General features: G+C 47.6%; 1 protein-coding gene and 1 long non-coding RNA gene across 4 annotated transcripts in view; one reads left to right on the top strand and one right to left on the bottom strand.

Annotated features, from left to right (window-relative positions):
• Positions 1-25,865, bottom strand: part of LOC133237507 (uncharacterized) — a 498,424-nt gene that overhangs the window by 451,897 nt on the left and 20,662 nt on the right. The window lies entirely within an intron of this gene.
• On the top strand, positions 93-25,030 carry INO80C (INO80 complex subunit C). Of its 3 annotated transcripts, none has more exons than XM_061399594.1 (5): positions 93-248; positions 15,368-15,478; positions 16,694-16,805; positions 17,737-17,804; positions 24,647-25,030. In XM_061399594.1, exons 1-5 carry the CDS (start codon positions 93-95, stop codon positions 24,776-24,778), a joined length of 579 nt encoding a protein of 192 aa, XP_061255578.1. In that variant the 3' UTR covers positions 24,779-25,030. The 3 variants fall into 3 exon arrangements, with proteins under 3 accessions (XP_061255578.1, XP_061255579.1, XP_061255580.1); XM_061399595.1 differs by lacking the exon at positions 93-248 and adding an exon at positions 1,967-1,997; XM_061399596.1 differs by lacking the exon at positions 93-248 and adding an exon at positions 2,060-2,228.

Raw genomic sequence — 25,865 nt, forward strand, 5'->3', positions numbered from 1 at the left:
CCATCGAGACGGAAGTACAGCGGGCCGGAAGTTCCAGGGCCTGCACCGGGACCCGAGTGGGGAGGGGGGGAGGAGCAAGGCTCAGGGTGGGAATGGCGGCTCAGATCCCCATTGTGGCCACCACGTCCACTCCGGGGATAGCCCGGAACAGCAAGAAGAGGCCGGCCAGTCCTTCCCACAACGGCAGCAGCGCCGGGGGCTACAGCGCCAGCAAGAAGAAAAAGGTGTCCGCCTCCGGCTTTGCGCAGGTTCGCTGTCACTCGCCTAATCTGCGCGTGCGCGGAAGCCCACATTCCCTTCCCCCTCCCGATCCCAGGGGCTCGAGGGCACATGCGCGGGCCCGAGTGGGTGGGGCTCAGCGAGGCTGGGCGTTTCTTGTGGGGGGCGCCGTACAGTCACACCTCTTTCGTAGATGCGGTCTCTGGTGCGAGTGAAACTTCTCCGCACCCTCTTACTTTGGCTACGTGGGTTTTGATTAAATAACCATCCGCGTTGCATTGTCTAGAACAGGGGAGGTGGGGAGGCTGTTATTGCCTTAATCGTAGGGCCACCTCTTCCCGTCGAAGTCTCGTTTGGAGCGAGGCTCCGGACTTCTCCTTAATGTGAGTTTCAGTTAAGCAGAAGTTCGCGTGTGTCTCGCCTTGCTCCATTCTTCAGACATTTACCAGATACCTGTGAGGTGCAGAGCGCCCTAATGAACCGTGTGGAGGAATATAAAGATGTATTGCTACGGATGATTTCCCTCATCCTCAGAAAAGTGCTTTTTTGACCTTTAGTTTCCCTGCCCCAGAGTAGGTTTGGTCTTACCTCATAGGGTTGTTATGAGGATTCAATGAGATCATGGTCGTAAAGATCTTGAGCACAGCGCCTGGCACGACTTCACCGCATCTGGGCGATCCGGGCTCCACGATTCCAGAAAAGCATTTGCAGCACAAGAGTAGCTTGGTTAGATAAGTGTTTTTCTTGGCTCCTGTATTTTATTTAAAGCCGTGAGAGAGCAAAGATGGAGTGTGTTACTTTGTACTCTCCAACACAAGGTGTAGCATCCTTCACCCAGAAGGATAGTCTAGCGATATTAGCTGTCTATGGTTTTCTCCATTGGTAATTGGTAGCGCACTTTTTCGGAGAAGGCAATGGCACCCCACTCCAGTACTCTTGCCTGGAAAATCCCATAGACGGAGGAGCCTAGTATGCTGCAGTCCATGCGGTCGCTGAGGGTCGGACACGACTGAGCGACTTCACTTTCACTTTTCACTTTCATGCATTGGAGAAGGAAATGGCAATCCACTCCAATGTTCTTGCCTGGAGAATCCCAGGAACGGCGGAGCCTGGTGGGCTGCCTTCTATGGGGTCGCACAGCGTTGGACACGACTGAAGTGACTTAGCAGCAGTGCACTTTTTTCCTTTTAAAATATTTGTGTATGATTTGCATACAGTGACATGCAAGAGTAGAGACCAGTGACTTTACATATGTACCCACCTATGTGGCCACCATCCAGATTAGGATAGAGAGCATTTCTAAGAGCCCCAGAATATTCCTTGGTGACCTTTCCAGTTGGTACTCTCTTCCCTCCCAACTGGAGGTAATTGCTACTCTGACCTCTCCCACCATAGACTGACTTTGTCTTTTTGAGCAGAATGTAAATGGAATCATACAGAGCATAGGGCTTCCCTGGTGGCTCAGACGGTGAAGAATCTCCTGCAATGCAGGAGACCTGGGTTCGACCCCTGGGTTGAGAAAATCCCCTGGAGGAGGGCATGGCAACCCACTCCAGTATTCTCACCTGGAGTATCCCATGGACTGAGGAGCCTGGTGAGCTGCAGTCCATGGGTCACAAAGAGTTGGACACTCCTGAGTGACTAACACCGTTTCTTTTCTTACAGAGCATATTCTTTTGTGTGTGTTTGGATTTCTCTGTGAAACACTGTTTCCCCATTTCCTTCTCCAGGGGATCTTCCTGACCCAGGAATCCAACCCAAGCCTTCTGCGTTGACAAGTGGGTTCTTTACCACTGAGCCACCAGGGAACTAAAGTATAAGAATTCTTTACGTATTCTTGGCTGGAAGAAGAAATGGCAGTCCACTCCAGTGGTCTTGCCTGGAGAATCCCATGGACAGAGGAGCCTGGTGGGTTACAGTCCAAGGGGTTGCAAAGAGTCAGACACGACTGAAGTGACTTAGCATGCATGCACTAGCACGCACGGAGTTCTCTGCCAGATATATGCATTGTGAGTACTTTCTCCCAGTATTGTGCTCAGTGCATTTTGATATCCAGCTGTGCCAAGACCAAAGAATGTAGTCAGTACCTATTGAGAGGAATGATTGTCTTGACCCAAGGTAGCACTGCTCATCAACTCCCACCACCACAGCAAGCTTCAGAAAGTGGATGAATGCCTTCTGAATGGGGGGATTTCCAGTAACCCCACTGGGTGGACATCGCAACCTTGCTGGTCTTAGAACTCTCAGTAATGGGAAGGGCTGCCTAGGTTCTTCCTGTGAGTCCCCTCCATCTTAGCAGCCTCAGCCCTTTTTTGGGCTGGAAAGAGAAGGGCATTCCCGGGAATAGTGACTTCTTTGTTCACTTCTCCCCAGCTGGTGTTTAACTAATGAGGTGGATAGCCAGTTACCTGACTCCCACCCTCAGCATCTCACGAAGGAAAAAAAAAATTGTCTTCTGTCTCCAGAAGTCTTAGATTTCCCCCCTGTTCTAACATAGCACCAGGGCTTCCCAAATGGCTCAGTAGTAAAGAATCTGCCTGCAAGGCAGGAGATGGGTTCAGTCCCTGGGTTGGAAAGATCCCCTGCTGGAGGGCATGGCAACCCACTCCAGTATTCTTGCCTGGACAATCCCCATGGACAGAGGAGCCTGGTGGGCTACAGTCCATGGGGTCACAAAGAGTCAGACACGCCTGAGCAATTAAACCACCACCACCACCAACATAACATTGCGTCCTCATTCCCTGGTCCGCAGTAAATGCAGGCATTAGCACAGTGCTGCCCTGAGGGCTGCCTGGCATCTTCCTAAATTGTCCTCAGCCTTCGGTTATGTTTCTGTTGAGTTCAGTCAGCAAGTATTTATATCTGTTCTGTCTCCAGCAGTAAGCTTAAGTTATTTCAGTGGATTATCGCTTGTCTCTGCCCTCCCAAAATCCTTCCAGGAGGAGAGAATGACCTACATATATTGTAGTAGTTTTCTTCTGCTATCATAACAGATGACCACAAATTCTGTGGCTTAGATAACACTGGTTTATCAGTTCCTGGTTTTGTAGGTCATAAGTCCAGGCACAACGAGATAGGTTTGGTTCCCTGGTCCCTGAAATCAAAGTGTCGGCTGGGCTGGTTTGTTGGGTGGATGCTCTGAGGGAGGATCTTTTTTGAGCCTTACTGAGATCGTTGGCAGAATTCAGTTCTTTGCAGTGGTAGGACTGAAGTCCCTGTCTCCTGGCTGTCAGTTCGTCCCCGTCCAAGTTCCTTGACGCACTATCTCCTCCGTCTTTGAAGCCAACTGTTGAGAATCTCTTTTGTGTCTAATCCCTCTCACTCCTCAAACATCTCTGACTTCTCTTGTCTCTGACTCTGAGCCCAGCTTTAAAGAGCATATGTGATTAGGGCAGGCCCACCAGGATAGTCTCCTTTAAGATCAGCTGACCTGAGACCTTAATTTTATTTCAAATATAAGATATGTGTTGCATTTCCCTTCAATATATCACAGATCGCTTCACAGTGGTACATACATTAGCATTTGCGTAAAAATGGGGTCAAGGTGTGTATACACCAGAGACCTGGAATCTTAAGGGCCATCTCTGAATTCTGCCTGTCACATATCTGAAATGGGAAAATCTCATCATTTCTAACCATGTCCCAAAGCCAGTTATGGGTCTTTTCTGGTATTGGTGCCTTAGTGGTGGGACACAGGAAGATGAAGACTCAGAGCCAGAGATGGTCACCAGAGAAGGAGAAGTGGAGAGAAGAGGGACTAGAGGCGGCCTTTGAGGAGTGGACAGTTTGACTAGGGAAGGCCTTCCAGACTTGGAGCTATGCCCAAGTGTCAGGATGCTCAAAGTGTCATCAATGGGAAATGAGTGTTTTTCTATATAAATGATCATAGTTACTGAGTTAAAAGGGACTTTACAGATCTTTCAGTATCTTAAATTTCCCTACTTCAGTCATTTCAGCTATTTTGTGTCTTACAAAAAAATTAAAAAAACAGTGTCTGTTAACCTTTCATGGGATTTAAAAATTTACAAAGGACACTCACATAGACATTAGAGTGCTTTTTGAAATTAGTGAAAATAACTTGATGGATTCTTAAGGTGGGTTTTACTTTTCCAGAAGGTGCATGCTTTTTCTGAAGTAAAATTGAATGAATGGATGAAATATAAAGGGCTTACTGCTTGGAAATCCTCAGGGGTTGAAGGGAATATTTTTGACCTGAAAGTATTTGGAGCAAAGCATTTATAGATGTCTCATTTATGTCAGCCGTGTAAAGTGATATTAAATACTTTGAGTACTAAAACAATTTTGTTTTATTAGTTCATCAAGATGAATCTTTAGTTCAGCAGAAATCATTAGTGTTTGTGCTTGCTAAGTAGTACATCTGTACAAAACTACAAGTCTTCTTTTTGGATTTAGATTTTCAGTGTAACTAACATATTTATTGATTACTTACATTATAATTTGGAAAGTGCCACCTCCCACCCATTTTGGTCCTGATACTTTGAAAATGACTAGTGTTAAGCTGGGTTGAAAAACAGATACACTGTGCTAAAGTGAAAGCAATCGTGATAAATAATAATAGTTATATTTATTGGGCACTTACTGTGTATACCCTGGAGAAGGCAATGGCACCCCACTCCCAGTACTCTTGCCTGGAAAATCCCATGGACGGAGGAGCCTGGTAGGCTGCAGTCCATGGGGTCGCAAAAAGTCGGGCACGACTGAGCAACTTCACTTTCACTTTACTATGTATACCAAGTACTGTTCTAAGTACTTTCTAATTGCTGTCTCATTTAATTCTCAGAACAACCCTCTGAGAATTGTTATTCTACAGATAAAAAGACAGACGCATAGAGAGGTTAAGTAACTTTTCTGTGGTCACACAGCTGACAAGTGATAGAGTCGGTATTGAGATACAAATGGACTACCCAGAATCTACATTCTTTTTCTTGACTGCCTGTCTTAACATCACTCTTACTGCTCGACATCTGAGAAGATACAATTAGATCTCTAATATAACCATATCCCAGGTGCAGAGAATGCTTTGGGGTGGGGGGGAGATTTTATTAGATCAATACAGGGCATTTTTTTAAATTGGAGGAGAGTTGCTTTACAATATTGCCTTAGTTTCTGGTGTACAACAACGCGAATCAGCTATTTGTTGTTAAGTCACTAAGTTGTGTCCGAATCTTTGCAACCCCATGGACTGCAGCACGCCAGGCTCCCCTGTCCTTCACTGTCTCCTGGGGTTTGTTTAACTTCATGTCCATTGATTCAGTGATGCTATATAACCATTTCATCTTCTGCCGCCCCCTTTTCTTCCTGCCCTCAATCTTTCCTAGCATCAGGGTCTTTTCCAATGAGTCTGCTCTTTGCATCAAGTGGCCAAAGTACTGGAGCTTCAGCTTCAGCATCAGTCCTTCCAATGAATATTCAGGGGTGATTTCCTTTAGGATTGACTGGTTTGATCTCCTTGCAGTCCAGGGAATTCTCAAGAGTCTTCTCCAGCACCACAATTTGAAAGCATCAGTTCTTTGGCTCTCAACCTTCTTTATGGTCCAACTGTCACATCCATACATGACTACTGAAAAAATCATAGCTTTGATTAGACGGACTTCTGTCGACCAAGTAATATCTCTGCTTTTTAACCAGCTATAAGTATACATACATCTCCTCCCTCTTGAGCTTCCCTCCCACTCCTACCCCTATCCCACCCCTCTAGGTCATCACAGAGCACCTGAGCTGAGCTCCCTTTGTTATACAGTAAATTCCCACTAGCTATCTATTTTACATATGGTAGTCTATGTGTCGGAGAAGGCAATGACACCCCACTCCAGTACTCTTGCCTAGAAAATCCCATGGACAGAGGAGCCTGGTAGGCTGCAGTCCATGGGGTCGCAAAGAGCTGGACACGACTGGACGACTTCATTTTCACTTTTCACTTTCATGCGTTTGAGAAGGAAGTGGCAACCCACTCCAGTGTTCTTGCCTGGAGAATCCCAGGGACAGGGGAGCCTGTTGGGAGGCCGTCTATGGGGTCACAGAGTCGGGCTCGACTGAAGCGACTTAGTAGCAGCAGCAGCAGCAGCAGCAGTCTATGTGTGTATGTGTGTTAGTCACTCAGTCATGTCTGACTCTTTGTGGCCCCAAGGACTGTAGCCCGCCAGGCTCCTCTGTCCATGAGATTCTCCAGGAAAGAATACTGGAGTGGATTGCCATTCCCTTCTCCAGGGGATCTTTCTGATCCAGGGATCCAACCCAAGTCTCTTGCATTGCGGGCAGTTTCTTTAACACCAAGCCACCAGGGAAGCCCCGTGGTAGTCTATATATATGTCAATGATACTCTCTCAATTCGTCCCACCCTCTCCTCCCTCTGTGTCTGCAAGTCCTTCTCTATGAGTACAGGGCAGTTTATATTTTCCAAGTGGCTATTCAGGTTAATAAAATCTACAGAGAAACCTAATTGACCTACAGACTAATAGGTTACCTAATAGGCTGATGTATGATGGTGACACAGTTATCATAACATCATGTAAGCTGAGAGGCAACAGTTGCTTCTTTAGAAGGCTAGTGCAGAGTACAGGGGACAGTAGACTCTTCTGTCATTGGAGGCAGCTGGAGAACACTGTCCTGGCTTGCTTTATTCATTTAAGCAAACGATCATTCTACCTCACCTTTCAAACAAACCATATTTTTAGTTTTCTTTTTTCTATTTTTAAAGTGGCCATAAAACACCAGCCAATCTTCTTCCCCTACAACTATGATCATTTGTGTTTCCTACGTGTAGATACAGGTTTTCATAAACCATATTTGGTGTATAACATTGTGGGCCCTGCCTTCCACTTAGCATTGTTTCCTGGCCCTTTCTCTGTGTTGATCGTCTTCACAAGGAATTAAGTGCTCTAACTTAATTGACTTGATTGGATGTTAGATTGCATCTCACGTTTTTGCTGTTTCAAGTAATAACCCTACAGTAGCCCTGCGTTGTAGACTAGGCTCAGGTGTTTGAATCTAGGTTACTATTAGATAGATGTAACTGGGCGTTGGGTTCTTACATGATAGACAGAGGACATTTGTCTCTCTCTGTGTAACCATAGAGAGAAGGCCCCAGTTACCCTTCGGTTGGAGTCAGGACCCTGCGAGCTGCCCTGGAGACACGAAGCTGTGTGACTGGGATCTCCAGGCAGGCAAGCTGAGGCCTGGCTGATTCTGGAGTCACGTAGGGGTTGTCAGGTGTTCCTTTGTTGGCGGGTTGGGTTTCTCTTCCTTGGGACTTCAGTTCAGTCGCTCAGTTGTGTCCAACTCTGCGACCCCATGGACTATAGCACACCAGGCTTCCGTGTCCATCACCAACTCCCAGAGCTTGCTCAAACTCATGTCCTCTGTCGTCCCCTTCTGCTCCTGCCCTCAATCTTTCCCAGCATCAGGGTCTTTTTAGCTCTTTTTGTGTTGCAGAGTAGACACCCCTTAGGGCCAGGCGTCACTTCTTTCCTGATCGCAGGGCAGTCATGTCTTCAACCGTTCAGCTCCTAAAATCTCTTAGCAAAGGCAATGGCAACCCACTCCAGTGTTCTTGCCTTGAGAGTCCCAGGGACGGGGAAGCCTGGTAGGCCACCGTCTATGGGGTCACAAAGAGTCGGACACGACTGAAGCGACTTAGCAGTCACATATTAATTGCAGCCCTGCCTCCCGGACTTGATCCTCCTCTGGACAGAAGGTCTCTCCCTCTTATCTCGTCAGTAACAGACCCAGGCGTCCAGCTTGGCAGAAGCCCAGGGGAAGGGAAGACCGAGGGTGGAGTACCACAGAGGGTGGGTTTAAAGGGGAAAGAAAAGCAGAGCACCCAGCCCTGGGCCCAGAGCCACGTGTTCTTTGCACCTGCTCAGAGAGGGAAGCCAGCAGTCGTTGTTTCAGGGTCAGGAAGCGGCCCCAGGTCGACGGTGGCCCAGTTGGTGTCAGGATGGTGTCCTTTCCTGTCCCCGCCTCAGCTGCTGGAGGTCTGGCCTGCGGACAGGGAAGCGGCGAGGAAAAGGTGATCAGACAAACAGGAGGGCTCGGTTGGTGCTGGAGTCAGGGCTAGAGCGTGGCCTCGTCAATCCCTTCCTACTGCTGGAGCAGCCCGCGCAGCAGGCTTCTCCTCCCACTGCCTCCCTTCCTCTGGCCGCTATCTGTCTCCAGGTGGGGTCCCTTCCCTCCCAACCCACATGGGCTGCAAAGCACCTGCGTTCCTCAGCAGCCCAGGTCCATCGAGGCATTCCTGCCGCGTCCTCCTGGGCCTCCCAGGACCTGGGAGCAAACAACCCTTATCAAAGGGCTGTTCTGTGTTCCCTCCCAGGATTTCCCTGTGCATCCAGCACCTCTGAGCCTCCCCACTTAGGAGTCGGGGGCTTCCTAGGTAATGAACCCCGCTGCCAATGCAGGAGATATAAGAGACTCGGGTTTGATCCTTGGGTTGGGAAGACCCCTGGAGGAGGGCATGGCATCCCACTCCAGTAGTCTTGCCTGGAGAATCCACGGACAGAGGAGCCTGGCGGGCTACAATCCACGGGGTTGCACAGAGTCAGGCAGGACTGATGCAGCTTAGCACACACGCACACACACTTCTGGTTCAGAAGAAAAAGCTGACACCCCTGCTGAGGACGGTGCCCTGCGAGCCAGGCATGTTCCGTGGATGGTTCTGGAATCACCAGCAGAGCCTTCTGGGCCTGGTTCTTCATTGCCCTCAAGTATCTCCTCTTTGCTTCTGAGCAGTTCCGTTGGTTTCTTTTCTCCCAGGTGGAAACAGCATTATGTAAGCAGTCATTTTCTTTATGAAAAACTCAGTGAAGCTGAATCTTAAAGTGGATCTGGCCCCAGGATACCTCTTTCACATTCCACCTGTTTTTCTCGAGTTGGCCCTGGCTGGCTGGGCTTTTCTGGTCTGACCTGATGCTCACCATGTAGTTCTTAGAGTTGTTTTTCTCTCTCTCCCTTAACATGGGCCGCCCTATAGGCCCTGTGTCCTGGCAGTCCACACCCACCAGCCTGCTCCTCGCTGGTGTCGTGACCCCCAAAAGCAACGCCCTGCCCGTTAGCAGTAGTCCCCGGTCCCCTGTCCTGCCAGCTCCTGACAACCCCTGGCCTACTCTCTATCTCTGTGAATTTGACTACTCTAGGTGCCTCAGCTAAATGCAACCATACAATAGGGGCCTTCTGTGTCTGGCTTCTTTCAGTTAGCATAATATACTCGGGTTTATCCATGTCGTACCATGTATTAGTACTTCATTCCTTCTTACAACTGTAGAATATTCCACTGTATGGATGAACCTCATTTTGTTTATGCGCTCATTGGTTGATGGATATTTAGGTTGTTTGTACTTTTGGGTTATTATAAATAATGCTTCTATGAATATTTATGTATGAGTTTTTGCATAAACATTTGTTTTTAATTCTCTTAGCTAAGTACCTAGGACTGGAATTATTAGGTCATATGATAATTCTGTGTTTAACTTTTGAGGACCCACCAGACTGTTCTTCCAAGTAACTGCACCTTTGTACAGCTCACGAGCAGTGTGTGAGGGTTCCAGTTTCTCCACATCCTCACCAACACATGTTATTATGCCTCTGAGTAGAGCCATCCTGGTGGGTATGGAGTAATATCTCATTGTGGTTTTGATATATTTCCCTAATGACTAATGATGTTGAGCAAATTGTCCAGGTTTGCCTAGTGGGAACCTCTTCAAACTGACTCTTGTGTCTTTTACTTTACCTCTGTCATTTTTTGAGTGCCATGATGGACTGAACTGTGTTCATTCAAGATTTATTTGTTAAAAGCCTAACCCCCAGCATGCCTCAGAAAGTTACTATATTTGGAAATAGGGCCATTAGTAGTTAAGGTTAAATGAGGTCATAAGGGTGGAGCCCTAATCCGATTTGACTGGTGTCCTCATAAGAGGGAGGCTGTCATAGGGGCGTGTATACACAGTCAGAAGACAGTCACCCACAAATCAAAGAGATCAGTCTCAGGAAAACCCAGCCCTGCTGACATCTTGATCTTGAACTTCTAGTATCTAGAACCTTAATAAACTAAATTTCTCTTATTTAAACCACCCAGTCTGTGGTATTAATATTTTGTTACACAGCCCTAGCAAACTGATACAAGTGATTTCTTACCTTCTGGCACCAAAAACTCATGCTGTACTTTCTTGCCCCAGTCCTGGAATCAGCTGTTTCTTCAAAGATCACTTGTTCTTGGAGAACAATACCTGGAAACCAGGATCTGAGCACTGGTGTGCCTGTTGCGTGTTGACCAGTAGAAGGTGCACAATGTGAGAGCTGTGAGTTAAGCTTTATTTGGGGCAAAATGAGGACCACAGCCCAGGAGACAGCACCTCAAAGAGGTCAGAGAAACTGCTCCAGAGAGGTAGTGGGGGGTCGATAAATAAGATTTTGGTGAAGAGTTCCATGCAATCAAATGCTTATCTTACAAAAGGTTTTCCTCTAGTCAAGAGGAGCTGATGTCACCATGAAGGGATTTAGTGCTTTTGTAGATAGGAGGAGGTGCAAGGATTGGGACCGGGAACTCAGTTCCTGAAAATAAGGAGCTGCTGTCTATGGGGTCGCACAGAGTCGGACACGACTGAAGTGACTTAGCAGTAGCAGCAAGGAGCTGTCCACCAGGCCTCCTGGAGCACAGAAGGCCTCGCTGCTCTTCTCCACCCTGAACTCCCTTCAGGGCATGTGCAGCCGCAGCAGCACGGGGTTCAGTCCTCCACAGAGGCAGAGATGGCAAATGCCCTTGGCAAGCCGATTTGCGGTTGACATGTTCATTGCTTCTAGCCATCTCATTGGAAGCAATTAGGAAATGTAGGGGGTCATGTGTGTGAGTGTGTGTATGACCGTCCCCCATGCTCCTGTATCCATTTCTTTATTATTATTATTTAAAAGAAAAATCTGGCTGCCCTGGGTCTTCATTTCAGCATGTGGACTTTCTCTAGTGGTGATGTGCAGGCTTCTCTGGTTGCGCAGCATGGGCCCTAGAGCAGGCAGGTTTCAGGAGTTGCAGCTCGAGGACTCTCTAGTCGTGGCCTGTGGGCTTAGTCACTCTGTGGAATGCAGGATCTTAGTTCCCTGACCAGGGATTGAACTCACGTCCCGTGCATCGGAAGGTGGATTCTAAACCACTGGACCACCAGGGAAGTCCTCATTTCCATGTTTATCTTTCTATCTATATGTTAAACCCATGAATTTATATCGCTAACCTGTGATTTCAGTCCAGTAGCAGGCGGTTCATTCTAGCTGTCCCTCATTCCTTATTTGCCTCATCTTAGAACGCATATTAAGTAGTTTCAGAACCATTAACCTGTACTCCTGGGAGAAACAAACCTCCCAATTGTTCATGGTTCTTTTTGCCTCTCACCTTGAGTTATATTTTTGGAATACTGTGTTCATATCACTAACGTTATTTCTCCCTTCCTCCCTTTTAGTGTGTCTGTGTTATTCACTCAAACCTCAGGTTGTTTTGGTTTCTTGTGTGCATTCCATTTTTTCTATCTGCTGCCCCATGCTTGTTGGATTTGTCCATCTATTTGTATGTGAAACTTTAACATTCTAAAGGAGATCAGCCCTGGGTGTTCTTTGGAAGGAATGATGCTAAAGCTGAAACTCCAGTACTTTGGCCACCTCATGCAAAGCGTTGACTCACTGGAAAAGACTGATGCTGGGAGGGATTGGGGACAGGAGGAGAAGGGGACGACAGAGGATGAGATGGCTGGATGGCATGACCGACTCAATGGATGTGAGTTTGAATGAGCTCTGGGAGATGGTGATGGACAGGGAGGCCTGGCGTGCTGCAGTTCATGGGGTCGCAAAGAGTCGGACACGACTGAGCGACTGAACTGAACATGCCTCAAAAGGTCAAAACTACGGACAGCTATACTTGGAGATGTTTACTCCTCTCTTACTTCCACCCTGTTCCCTTGCACCCGCGGGTAACCAAACCCAGTCATTTCTGAATTAGCCTTCCTGTGTTTCTTTGGGTTTGGCTGCTGCTTCCCATCCAGAGGCGATTCCTTACGACAAACCCCTGAACATATATATCTCAAAAACGGATGCTGACAGAGTTATGCTGCATTGTCTTGTTCCTTAACTCCAATCAGTTAATCAGCCAGTGATTATTTGGTGCTTCTCTGTGCTAGGTGCTGGGTTAGATGCAGGCATGGAAGACTGGGCCAGATGGTGAAGCCGGATGTTCAGGCCCCTGTGTCTTCTCAGTCTCGGATCGGCCCCTCTCCTCATCTGTTCACCTCTCTCCTCTGTGTCTCCTTGTTCCAGTCTGTTGTTCCCTGCCTGTTTCACAAAGCTGCTATCGTTTCATTGACTACTTGCATGCTAAGTCGCTTCAGTCATGTCTGACCCTCTGCAACCCTATGGACTGAAGCCCACCAGGCTCCTCTGTCCATGGGATTCTCCAGGCAAGAATATTGGAGTGGGTTGCCATTTCCTACTCCAGGGGATCTTCCCAACCCAGGAATTGAACCCAGGTCTCTCATGTCTTCTGCGTTGGCAGGCAGGTTCTTTACCACTCAAACCACCTGGGAAGCCCTTCATTGACTAACCAAGAGTTAAATACAGCTGTTAATTATGTATCCAATTTATGATATTACTCTTACCAATAGTCAACACAAAATAGCATTGACAACTGGCCAAAACTGCGCAAGGTAATGTTGGTTACTGATTAAATGTGATGGGAAAAAACCAAAGCTCCATCAAATTGGGTCTCCCAGGACACATTTATTAATACCCACAGAAATTTTAGGACCATGAAGGAAAAATCACAAGGGTAATGGAAGTTAGTTACATACAAAATGCTAGATCTTATCTTTCTTGTAAAATTAAAACTGACATGAGCTAATCCCGACGGAAATTTTTATGAAGCATAAATAAAAAATGGAAAACACTGGAGACCATTTATGCTGGCAGAAAATGACTCCATGGGTTTGGGGACCAGAAAATACAAATTACAGGAGGGAGGGGGAGAGAGAGGGGAGGCTGGAAAGGAGGCCGGCATTTGTGCCTGATCCCAAGGGTGGTGGGAAGCCCTGGGCAGCTGTCAGCAGGGGACAGACATCAAACTTACATCTTAACAGTGTGTCGCTGAGCATGCTGCAGAGAATGGAGTGGGCCTCAGGCCTCCTCTGAACCCCACAACTGAGGAAGGGCCAGATAAAGGAAGGACTGTGGGAGGGAGGGGTGGAAAGGAGAAGAGAGAGAGAGAACTATGGCTACATATGGTGGGGAAAGGATGAGGAATCGGAGGGATCTTAGTTCTTAGAGAGTGGACATCTGAGCAGATCTTGGAGAGGAGAAAAGTTAGGAGAAGCTATGAATGGGGGGACGGATGAGGGGAGGGGCCGTCCGGATAGCAGAGGGGTCATGCACAGGCCCAGGGTCAGGGGAGGGGGAAGGGAAGGGGAGACCCTGGAGAGGAGTCTGGGAAGTGTCTGAGGAGAAGCCCTTCAGGGGGCTGTTGCAACAGAGTGAGTGGTCCCCATCTCCCCCTCCCGCCTTCCCCCACATGGAGGCCATTTTAGGGGGGCAGGTAGGGGTGGGATCTATACATACAACCAGAACTCTCGCACTCTGCTGCTAGGAGTGTGAAAGAGGGCAGCCCGTTTGGGAAAGTGGTATGTCAGTTTCTTATCCCTGGGTTGGGAAGATCCCCTAGAGGAGGAAAATGGCAACCCACCCCAGGACTCTCACCTGAAAAAACCCAATGGACAGAGAAGGCTGGCAGGTCACAGGCCAAAGGGTCACAAAGAACGGGACAGGACGGAGCGACTACACATGCACACACTAGTCGGTTTCTTACAAACACGTGCTTACCGTGTAACCTGACCATCCCACATGTAGATGTTTACCCAGGAGAAGTAAAGACATACATCCATGCAGAGGCTTGTACAGAACGTTGGCAGCAGCTTTATTTATAATAGCTGAAGGCTGAAAGCAACCCACATTTCATCAGCAAGAAAATGGGTAAACACACTGTGTACATCCTATTCAGGGGAATACCACCTTAAGAGCGGTATACAAATTCTGTGCAACAAACCACCAGTCCATGCTGTGACATGGATAAACCTCAGAAACTCCATGCTGGGAAGCCAAACACAGCAGACAGCACATGCTGTCGGATTTCACTCATAAAGTTCTAGAACGGGCCAAAGCAACGTGGGATTCAGAACAATGGTGGACCATGAAGGTGGAAGATACTGACCAGGAGGAGGCCTGAGGGAACTTTCTGAGAAAGATGGAAAAAGTCTGTCTCCACAGGGACCTGGGTTACACAAATGGAAACATTTGGCAAAACTCATGAAATCTACACTTAAGATCTGTGCCTTTCACTTTGTATAAATTGTGTATCCATTAAAAAACAGTTTATTGCAGTCTGGGAAGATTGGAAATTGCAATACAAATCAGAAGTGATTTCTTGCTTTGGCTTGTTTTTTTTTTTTCTTCTTGATTCTTAGCTTAAAAGGCATTTTGTTTTAAAGTCCGGGAGCCTGCTTGTCAGGGCGCTCTCTGCTGCAGCCAGCTGAACCGAGGCCTCCTGCCTCCTCTCCGTCTATTGTCCTCGCTCAGAATGCTCACAATGCATTCTGTTGTGCCCTGAAGCGTGCCAGCACCAGCCTGGGTTCTCTGATTGGAGACCCTTCAAGGGACTGGAATCTTTTTGGTCTTAATGTTTCAAGACATAATTTAACAAGATCAGTAGGAGCAGGGGCCACGTGGAGTCACAGGGATGGTGGGGCTTTGGCATTGGCCCCAGCTGGATTGAATCCAGAGGCAGTTACTGTGGGGCCTTGGACCTGTCCGCCTGAGCCTCAGTTTTCACCTTGTAGTGGTAGGACACCTGTGCTTGGCACACAGAGGAGCCAGGATGTCTGGTAGCTGGGGTCCCCCGGCTGCCTCCACTGTGGCCTATGCACAAACAGGTGCAGATCCCAGCCTGGCAGGTTCTCCCCCGACCCCACCCCATGCAGATCCCCGGCTGGGGCTCCGGGCACCCTGTCTGCTCTCCTGTGTCTGGTGCTGTCATCTTACATCTTGTTGAGAGCTGAGTTAGGAAGCTCAGCTAAAGGACACTGACCCCATACTATTCTTATTTTGTTTTAAGGGTATCAGCATGGATGGTGTGACTGAGAACAAGATGGTGCCCTCTGATTTTAGCACAGGACCCATGGAGAAAGCTGCCAAACCATTGCCATTTAAGGATCCCAACTTTGTGGTAAGCATCTAAAGTGAAAGTGTCCACTGATCAGTCATGTCTTACTCTTTGCGACACCATGGACTGTAGCCCACCAGGCTCCTCTGACCGTGGAATCCTCCAGGCAAGAATACTGGAGTGGGTTGCTATTCCCTTCTCCAGGGTTTCCTCCCGACCCAGGGATTGAACCCAGGTCTCCTGCACCGTCAGGTGGGTTCACTATGCTCTGAGCCCCAGAAGCATCGAATTTGTTTTATAAATAAAAAACCAAACCACCATGCCTCGGCCTCTGATCTCACTCGGTCGGTCTGGAGCCCGGGCAGCGCTGGTGGCCTTTCTCCTTCAGTCTAAGTCACCACGCCCTCCGCCGGGGACTGTGGTTTGAGGTCTGGGGGCAGGACAGCCCTTCCTGTGGCTCTCCCAGTTCCCAAGGATTTTGTGGAATTCATTCAGTGATACTGTTTTTAGGGTGTCATTTCCAGGATGATTGCTCGCCTTCCTTTTTTCGTGAGATTTAGATGAGGTGTGCAGTAATTATAGGAGGAATGCGCCTCACTAGTTTCTTTAGGTACATCTAAGGTCTTGTGCTATCAAGTAGATATAGGTGCCTCTTTCTTTTGTTCTTGAGGGGTAGGATAAATTCCATGATTCTGATTATACCATTACAGTTTATTTTTCACTAATTACCTTTGAAAATTCAGCATTAATAGTGCCTGTAACTTTTGTGTTCTTTCCATTTTATCTTCACAAGACAAAAAAGAAAAAAAATTTCCAGAAAGCTTGCCGTGTCATGAGGGAGGCTTCTTTGGGTTTTCCTGGAGCCCCAGTAATTTACAAGGTGGAGACTGGCCCTCAGAAGGGAATTGAGAGATGTGGTCATGTGTTTAAATCTAACTTTGTAGTAAACTTACTTTAAAGTAGTGAGAAATTCATGAGTGAATTCCATAAAGTTAGACCCAATAAAGGATGTGATTTTCTATGTACATATTAAAAGAATAACCCTTTATTTCTGTTCCATCAGCGACTAACTCATGCATTTTAAAAATCCAAAAGCTGTGTTTTTTTATAAGTAAGCTTAAGGTATATGGTGTAATATGTTTTTTTAAAGCCTTAGGGTACACTGACTGTTGATTGAATGAAAGGTTTATTACAGTTATGAATAAGCATAAATGTCAGATTCTGAAATGATCGTCTCCATTGATTTTTGTTTCTTCTAATCCACGCTTGCGCCTCGAGCATTCTGGCCATGGTGGTGCAGTGGCTGGCAAGAAGAACAGAACCTGGAAGAACCTGAAACAGATCCTGGCTTCTGAAAGGGCATTGCCATGGCAACTGAATGATCCCAACTGTGAGCTGTCTAGACCCTCCTATGTGTTCATAATGTTCAGCCTAGGAACCTTCTTATAACAAACCTGCATTATCTTATCATGTTTGCGTTCATGGAGAAACATTTTCTAGCTTAGGAATTTTACAGTGGTATCAATATAGGAAGATTATGTGTGTGTTTCCTCATAGCTTTATACTCTGTGTTGAATCTGTGTGTATTGGCGTTGTCATGGATGTGTGGTTTTTAGTGTCACTGTTAACATTTCAATCTGGAGAAGCAGGTCTAGATATGATGATATGGGTGTTGCTGTTAGACAAACTGCTTATTCAAAAGTCTACTCTTAAAATGTGTTTCCAAGTAAAATGTTGCCCAAGCTTTAGGAGGGTTTCTCACCACCAGCTTAAAGGCCCGCTCTGTTTTACTCTCCAAGCCAGTGTTTTTCAGAGTTAATGCTTTATACTACAATATTTCCGAATGTCTGTTGTATGTTCTGCTCCACTTTAGTGGAAAGTACAGGTTCAAAGTTCCTTCCATCTCCTGCCCCACGGCGTGTGTTTCGTGGGGGTGACTCAGACTGATGACAAATGAGCTAGTCAGATGCCTGGGTGTGGACATTCCGGTGTCCGGATGCTCAGATCCAATTAGTGGGTTGTTGACACCTCATCACCATCAGCCTGTGTAGCCAGAGACTGTGAAAGCAGCTGGTGGGCCGATGAGCTTTCTGGTGGTTCTGCTAGAGTGGAGGGTCCCTGGGGACAAGGCAGAGCCATACTTGAAGCCTGTGCTTGGCCTATGGCATCCTGTATTATTTCCCCAGAGAATTCTCTGAGCACTTAGTCACAAGGTAGAAAGTTTGGGAATATTATCAAGCAATATTTTTAGGGAAAAAGGGGAAGGGATCTGAATGCTTTAAAGCCAGTTCAGTTAGCTTCTTGTTTTTTTTTTTTTCCAGACTTCAGTATTGATGCTCCTCCATCCTTTAAACCAGCTAAGAAGTATTCTGATGTTTCAGGTCTTCTTGTGAGTATCATCACACCTCTATGTCATATAACACTGAGCCGAAAAGGAGATTTCACTGTCCCCTCTATTTAGACAGTGCTGAATAGCGACACTGGTCCTGCCTGGGGCTCGTGTACTGGGAACAGGGGATGGGTTTGTACAGAAGCGTTTATGCAGTTATTTAAGAGCGGCAGCGACCAACAGCGGGGACTTCCCAGGTGGCTTGGTGGTAAAGAATCTGCCTGCCACGCAGGAGACCCGGGTTCTATCCCTGGGTCGGGAAGATCCCCGAGAGAAGGACATGGCAACCTCACTCTGAGTATTCCTGTCTGGAGAATCCCATGGACAGAGGAGCCTGGTGGGCTACAGTCCATGGGGTTGCAAAGAGTTGAACATGACTTAGCAACTAAAAGGCAGCAGCAGCAACCTGGGGCATCCGTGTGGGCAGCCTGGAGCAGGCGTTGCTCCAGAAAGCAGGAGACCTGGGTATTACTTTCCTTTCCTCTCCTTGTTAACTATATGAGATAACATGAAAGAAACTTTTTTTTGTTGTTGGCTAAAGTTAAAAAAATTCCCTGCATCTTAGAGATGATTGTACTTAAAAAAAAAAAAATGTGAACTTTTCTAAAGAGGCACTACAGTGAAGATAGTGGTTTTCATATTTATTTTTAAGCATCAGAATCCCTTTTCCAAATGAAAGCTTTTACAGAATGCCCTGGAGCCCACCTGCTCACTGTGGCCCCATGTGGGTCTGGTCCTCTGTCCTTCTTCCCACTCCCCACAACAGGGACCCCTGTGGTGCTTCTAGGGGACACAGTTTGAAAACCAGCAGTGTGGTTCGATGAGTGGGACTTGGGCAAGTCCATGAACCTTGGTGTACCCCAGAGAATCTTGTTTCCTTATTTTCAGAATGTGGATGAAGTATAGAAGTTTTTAGAACTTTGTCATGCTTTTTCATTATTATTAGATTTGGAAGGTGGGCTTCTTCTCATAACTGTGGAAATAATGAGACACTTCATTTTTTGAAGCCCATATACCTCATTTAAATTCTTTACTTTTTTATGAAAATATATGACTCCAACCTCTGTAACAAACTAAATTAATGATACACATTTTACACTAGGAAAGATTTTTTTTTTAATTAGTTTTCCTCTCTGGATTAGTTGTATGTTTTTAGCTTTTCTTCCAGAGAGGAGCATATACTCTTCAGACTTATTAACACAGACCTTAAATATAATGAGCCTAAGAAACAGGGAGAGCAGCAGTGTGGGGGGTGGGGGAAGGGAGCGGTGTGTGGGGGTTGTGTCTGGTGGGCTCTTCCTTTCATCTGTTCATGGGCGTGTGTCTCTTCCGAAAGGTCCCCTGAGGGAGCTTCCGTTTGAGAGAAATGTAGTTTTAGGCTATCTCTTGTCTCCTGCCAGAGAATAGTTGCCTTGTATATTTGACCCATTTTAGTAGCTGTTTATGGAAGGAGAACTAGTCTCGCACCAGTTATTCTGTTCTGGCCCAAAGTGGAAATTTTCCCCTGTTCCATTTTGTGCTGAGCTTGTAGCAGCCATGGTTTATGACTTGGAGGGTGGCCCCTTAGATCATAGCTTTATCGTCACCGTTTCCAGGCAGCTCATCTGCTAATACAGTGGTTTTTACACATTGAAGGTGAAGTCATTCAGTCGTGTCCAACTCTTTGAGACCCCTTGGACTGTAACCTACCGTGCTCCTCTGTCCATAGGATTTTCCAGGCAAGAGTACTGGAGTGGGTTGCCATTTCCTTCTCCAGAGGATCTTCCTGACCCAGGGATCGAACCCGGGTCTCCCGTACTGTAGGCAGATACTTTACTGTATGAGCCACCAGGGAATTTTGTTCATGTTGAAAAGCATTGTTCCAGGCCCCTTTATGCCATTGGTAAAGGACTTGTCATGTTATATATAACCTTTTGCCCTACTGTATGTAAGAATTAACACATTCTGAATATACAAAGAACTCTACCAAATCACTGAGGGGCTTCCCTGGTGGCTCAGATGGTAAAGAATCTGCCTGCAATTTCAGGTTTGATCCCTAGGTCAGGAAGATCCCCTGGAGAAGGGAGCAATCCCATAGAAGAATCAATTAAAAAGATTATGAATAGACAATTACAAGGATGAAATGCAGATGTTAAGTTTCACTGAAACTGATAAATAGATGTTCGGTTTCACTGATAGTTAGAAAAAAGACCCATTGAATAGGGGAGAAATGAAGACATTGGCTTCTATGCCTTGCCACCAACATACAGAAATGGACATCCTCCTATATGGTTGTTTTGAGATGGGAATTACATTGGTGCATATTCTTAGGAAAACAAATGGTAAAGGTCAGTTTTCATTCTGATCCCAAAGAAAGGCAATGCCAAAGAATGCTCAAAGTACCGCTCAGTTGCACTCATCTCACACGCTAGTAAAGTAATGCTCAAAATTCTCCAAGCCAGGCTTCAGCAATATGTGAACCATGAACTTCCTGATGTTCAAGCTGGTTTTAGAAAAGGCAGAGGAACCAGAGATCAAATTGCCAACATCTGCTGGCTCATGGAAAAAGCAAGAGAGTTCCAGAAAAACATCTATTTCTGCTTTCTTGACTATGCCAAAGCCTTTGACTGTGTGGATCACAATAAACTGTGGGAAATTCTGAAAGAGATGGAAATACCAGACCACCTGACCTGCCTCTTGAGAAATCTGTATGCAGGTCAGGAAGCAACAGTTAGAACTGGACATGGAACAACAGACTGGTTCCAAATAGGAAAAGGAGTACGTCAAGGCTGTATATTGTCACCCTGCTTATTTAACTTCCATGCAGAGTACATCATGAGAAACGCTGGGCTGGAAGAAGCACAAGCTGGAATCAAGATTGCCGGGAGAAATATCCATAACCTCAGATATGCAGATGACACCACCCTTATGGCAGAAAGTGAAGAGGAACTAAAAAGCCTCTTGATGAAAGTGAAAGTGGAGAGTGAAAAAGTTGGCTTAAAGCTCAACATTCAGAAAATGAAGATCATGGCATCTGGTCCCATCACTTCATGGGAAATAGATGGGAAACAGTGGAAACAGTGTCAGACTTTATTTTTTGCGGCTCCAAAATCACTGCAGATGGTGACTGCAGTCATGAAATTAAAAGACGCTTACTCCTTGGGAGGAAAGTTATGTCCAACCTAGATAGCATATTCAAAAGCAGAGACATTACTTTGCCAACAAAGGTCCGTCGAGTCAAGGCTATGGTTTTTCCTGTGGTCATGTATGGATGTGAGAGTTGGACTGTGAAGAAGGCTGAGCTCCGAAGAATTGATGCTTTTGAACTGTGGTGTTGGAGAAGACTCTTGAGAGTCCCTTGGACTGCAAGGAGATCCAACCAGTCCATTCTGAAGGAGATCAGTCCTGGGATTTCTTTGGAAGGAATGATGCTAAAGCTGAAACTCCAGTACTTTGGCCACCTCATGCGAAGAGTTGACGCATTGGAAAAGACTCTGATGCTGGGAGGGATTGGGGGCAAGAGGAGAAGGGGACGACAGAGGATGAGATGGCTGGATGGCATCACTGACTTGATGGACGTGAGTCTGAGTGAACTCCGGGAGTTGGTGATGGACAGGGAGGCCTGGAGTGCTGTGATGCGTGGGGTCTCAAAGAGTCAGACATGACTGAGTGACTGAACTGAACTGAGGGAGACAGGAAAGTAGAGGCCTACAATGTAACAACTTCTCTTCCAGCCAGTGCCTTAGAGAAATAGTGTGTACAAGGAGCTTCATGCAGAAATGCTCATGAGAAAACGTGCAAGCAAAACATTGAAAGCAACATAAAGTCAACCGGGGTGGGGCGGGGCGGGGTGGGGGGGCGCGTCCCAGGTGGCGCTAGTGGTAAAGAACCCACCTGCCAATGCAGGAAGAGTCGCAGTTCAACCCCTGGGTCGGGAAAATTCCCTGGAGGAGGGCATGGCAACCCACTCCAGTATTTCTTGCCTGGAGAATCCCATGGACAGAGAAGCCTGGTGGGCTACACAGTCCATAGGGTCACAAAGAGTCAGACATGACTGAAGTGACTAAGCACGCATTCAATGTGGGGTAGGGGTTCATCCTGTTCTGTGAGGTTGATGTATAGGTAAAAACATGGATAAACTTTTAAGATGTGGTACAAAGCAGTGTAAGTGCACGGTACTACCAAGTAAGAATAAACACCCAGTCACCGGGCGCTTCTCTGGCATATGTGCGTGTGTGTGTGTGTGTGTGTGTAAGAGTATGTGTATATAAAGTCTGGAAAGGTGCCCACCTAGCAGTGATTTCTACAGGGGAAGATAAAGGACTTGTTGTTGTTTGGCCACTAAATCATGTCCAGCTCTTTGCAGCTCCATGGACTGTAGCCCCCCAGGCTCCTCTGTTGATGGGATTGCCCAGGCAAGAACATTGGAGTGGGTTGCCATTTCTTTGGGGATCTTCCCAGTCCAGGGATCAAACCCAGTCTTCTGCTTGGCAGGCAGTTAGACTTGTAAAAGGAGACTGTAGTCTTATTGACAATGTTTTTCTTTCTTTTTTTGTTAAGAGAAGAATATGTTCACCTGCTACTTGTATAAATTAAACTTATGTAATTAAAAAATAAAGCCAGGCTTGTGTTTACACTGACACGTCTGTTCCAGTGAGGGGCTGTTTCCCTGTGTGGGGGCCTGGCCAGAAGGCCCACAGGGTCACACCTGTGTTGAGCCCTGGTTACAAGGCTGTGGAAAGTGCTTCAGCCCTGGGGGAAGTGGGGGCCAGCATTCACTGCCCAGCTCCCTGCAACAAGGGAGGCGATAAAGCCACTTGCTGCCTGCCCTCTGAGGAGGGGGCCTTGGCTTCATTCAGGCTGGAGGGACGGAGTCCAGAGGAGGACAGACCACAGGAGTCCAGCTCCCTGCTCGTTCATCTCTGGGGGGTCCCCGGCCTCCTTCCCTCTGTTCAGAACACTCGGTCAGGTCCAGTCTGTGCAAGTTTACATTGACCTTCCTGTCGGTGCAGCGGTGCCCTGAGTCCCGCAGTATCGATTCAGCAGCCTTCCTGGCAGTAAGGTCTGAACTTGGGCGGGCCGGCAAGGCACAGCTTGATGTTGGGAGTGAGGCAGCCACAGAGATGGAGGCAGGCCAGAGCTGGTTCATCCGCGAAGGCCAGATGATCAAAGCCAGATGCATTCGCCGGCACCTCTGCTGGGAACTGCAGGGCAGCCTCCCCTGCCAGTCAGTGCATCTCACTGCCTCATGGTCCCTCTGAAGGGACCCACTGCTGTTTTTCTAGTTAAGCCTTCCTTTACACGAGCGTCACTGAAGGAAACATTGTACAGAGAGGCAGTTGCTAGATTAAGCCAAAGGATCAAAGGTTTGTTTTGTATAGAGCTTTAATTAATCTTAGCTTTTTAGGGATAATCTCAGTTTCCTGATATGCAGACCTTAAACACTTTAGGAAGCTCCCTGTGGTAGAACTGAGACTTTTTAGAGATTGAGAAACTCATGACTCAGTCTCTTCAGCTTGTTGCCTCTTCACCCAGCCTCTCTCCCTCCTGAAATCATCGCATCGCTGGGCGTCTGGGTCCACGCAGTCGACCGGCACTGGCACAGATGATCCACACTTGAGTAATTGGCTGTTATCTGTCTAGACGTTAGTGGCATCTTTTCTAATTTCTTAAAGGAATTCCAAATGACTCACCCTCGTGTTTTCTGTTTCAAAGTCTATAGGAGCCGTGTGCCCTGAGGTAGACAGTAAGTGAGTATTTTCTCCACTTTGCATATGGGGAGAACAGGCCAAAAGAGAAATGTGATATGTCAGCGGAAGCAACTTCTCTTTTCCGTGCTTGTGCTGGTCGTTCATTTGTTCATTCACTCACTCATCCCTCTTTTGTGGGACAAGCACTCACCGTAGGCCCACTGTGTGCTCTGCATCGCGCCAGGAGACAGTGCAGCTGGGATCCAGTGATAAGCAGACCACGGGGTTCTGGCCTCATGGAGCCTCACAGCCTAGACTTCAGTCAGAGTCACACAGATAATAAACGTAAAAGCAGCAGAGATATGCATTCCACCGGAGACAGAGGTGCTGAGGTGAACGCCAGGGTGGGGTCCTGACCCGCCTACAGGGGCAGATAAGGCTTCCCAGATGATATGACTTTGGGGGCTGAGCCCTGAAGGTGATTGCTGAGCAAGGAAAGGGCGAATGGGCAGGACAGGAAGGAGGGTGTCAGAGCCAGGGTAGCTGGAACCAGAGAGTGGGGTACACGTGGCTGAGGAAGAGGCTCGGGAAGCGGGGGGTTCTAGGCAGTGTCTGAGGAGCCATGCTGTGGCCTTGCGCCTTTGTCCTGAGAGCAGAGAGAAGAGCCGTTGAGAGATTTCATGAGAAAAGACATGATCAGAATTGCAGGTTGTGACGATGCCCCTGGCTGCGGGTGTTGATGGCAGTCCCTTCCAGTGGAAGAGGGTGGGGTGGCCATCCCAGCCCTGCAGGGGAGCCCTTGGGGGGCCTTGGGAGAGGCCTGGGGTGGGGGGACCAGGAGAGGAGCGCCCCTGGAGTAGGTGGAGTGGGGGCGGGTGCAGTCTGGACGGGTGCCTGCCGCCCTGAGGCGCCAAGCAGAAGATTCCCCAGGTGTCTGCTGTGGTTATTCCCCTTCTTTCCTGTCCATACCCTGAAGCATCTCTCAAGTCTGGGGAGATTAACTTGTCTTTCCCACAGTGAGTGATTTGGCGTTCTTGGTGACAGAGTCAGACATGATGAAGATACATTGATTGCACTTTGAGTAAAAACCAGAAAACTAATTTTTAACTTGAACTTGAATCTCACTGCCAACAACACCTCTCTGCCCTTCTCTCTGCCTGTTTTCTCACCCAGGCCAACTACACGGACCCGCAGAGCAAGCTGCGCTTCAGCACCATCGAAGAGTTCTCCTACATTCGACGGCTGCCGTCCGACGTGGTCACGGGCTACCTGGCCCTGAGGAAAGCCACGAGCATCGTTCCCTGAGCCTGGAGAAACGGAGATGAGGTGGAAAACCATTTCCCAAGGCAGACTTTGGGCTCAAGATTTTGTTTTATGGAAACAAACTCCTGCTGTCAATCTGGAAATGTCAGTGCTGTGCCTTGGAAAGAATGTTTGGCTTTCATTGAAGGAGGGTTTTTTTTTTTTTCTGTTTTCCCTCCAAGTGTGATATTTCCTGTTGAATTAAATTATACTTCAGTTGTTGCCTCAAATAAAGTTGTTTGACAAGAAAGAAAATTGTGCTTTTAGTTTAACCCAAGTAAGTCCTCGAATTTTGGCTTCAAAGCTATGGAGTCTCTTATAACACGTTTAAAGACTCTACGATGCATCCTGACGGTAAGGCTGGATTATCCCTGATCCCTGTGACCCCCGCTTTGAGCACGTTCATCTCTGTCTCTGATCAGAATGCTTGGAAGAGGTCCAGAACTGGGGCTGGAGGAGAAAGCACAGAGGAGCTCACCCTGTTGCCCTGGCTTGGTCCTTCCCTTGGGCCTTGGTCTCTGAATCAGCCTCGCTTCTCAGCCTCCAGAACCTGTTAGGTAAGCCACTGACGGTTTGTGGCATTTAGAGCAGCCTGAGCTGACTGAAACACTAGCTCTGGCCTGTTTCTGGAGGTATGGGGTGTGACCCTTGTAACCCCTTCCATGGGGGCGTCTGTCTGGGCACGGGAAGCCACCCGCTTCCCCTCCTCCGAGAGGAAAGCAGTCTGGGCCTGGAGGAGATGGGCTTTGAGCCCCTCTGAGCCCCATTCCCGCAAGTCTCTGGGGAGGGGAGAGTGGAACCAGGCCTTGGGGGCTGGCTCTGTTTTGGAGATTAGGTCCCCAAGTTCCTTTTCTTTCTGAGGGAAAGCCCCTCTGGGTGGTGGTGTTTTTCAGTTGCTAAATTGTGTCCAACTCTTTGCAGCCCCATGGACCTCAGCATGCCAGGCTTCCCTGTCCATCACCAACTCTCAGAGTTTGCTCAAACTCATGTCCATCAAGTCAGTGATGCCATCCAACCATCTCATCCTCTTTCGGCCCCCTCTCCTGCCCTCCATCTTTCCCAGCATCAGGGTCTTTTCCAATGAGTTGGC

The sequence above is a fragment of the Bos javanicus genome, chromosome 24 (genome assembly GCF_032452875.1).
Source record: "Bos javanicus breed banteng chromosome 24, ARS-OSU_banteng_1.0, whole genome shotgun sequence".
NCBI classification, from domain to species: Eukaryota; Metazoa; Chordata; class Mammalia; order Artiodactyla; family Bovidae; genus Bos; species Bos javanicus.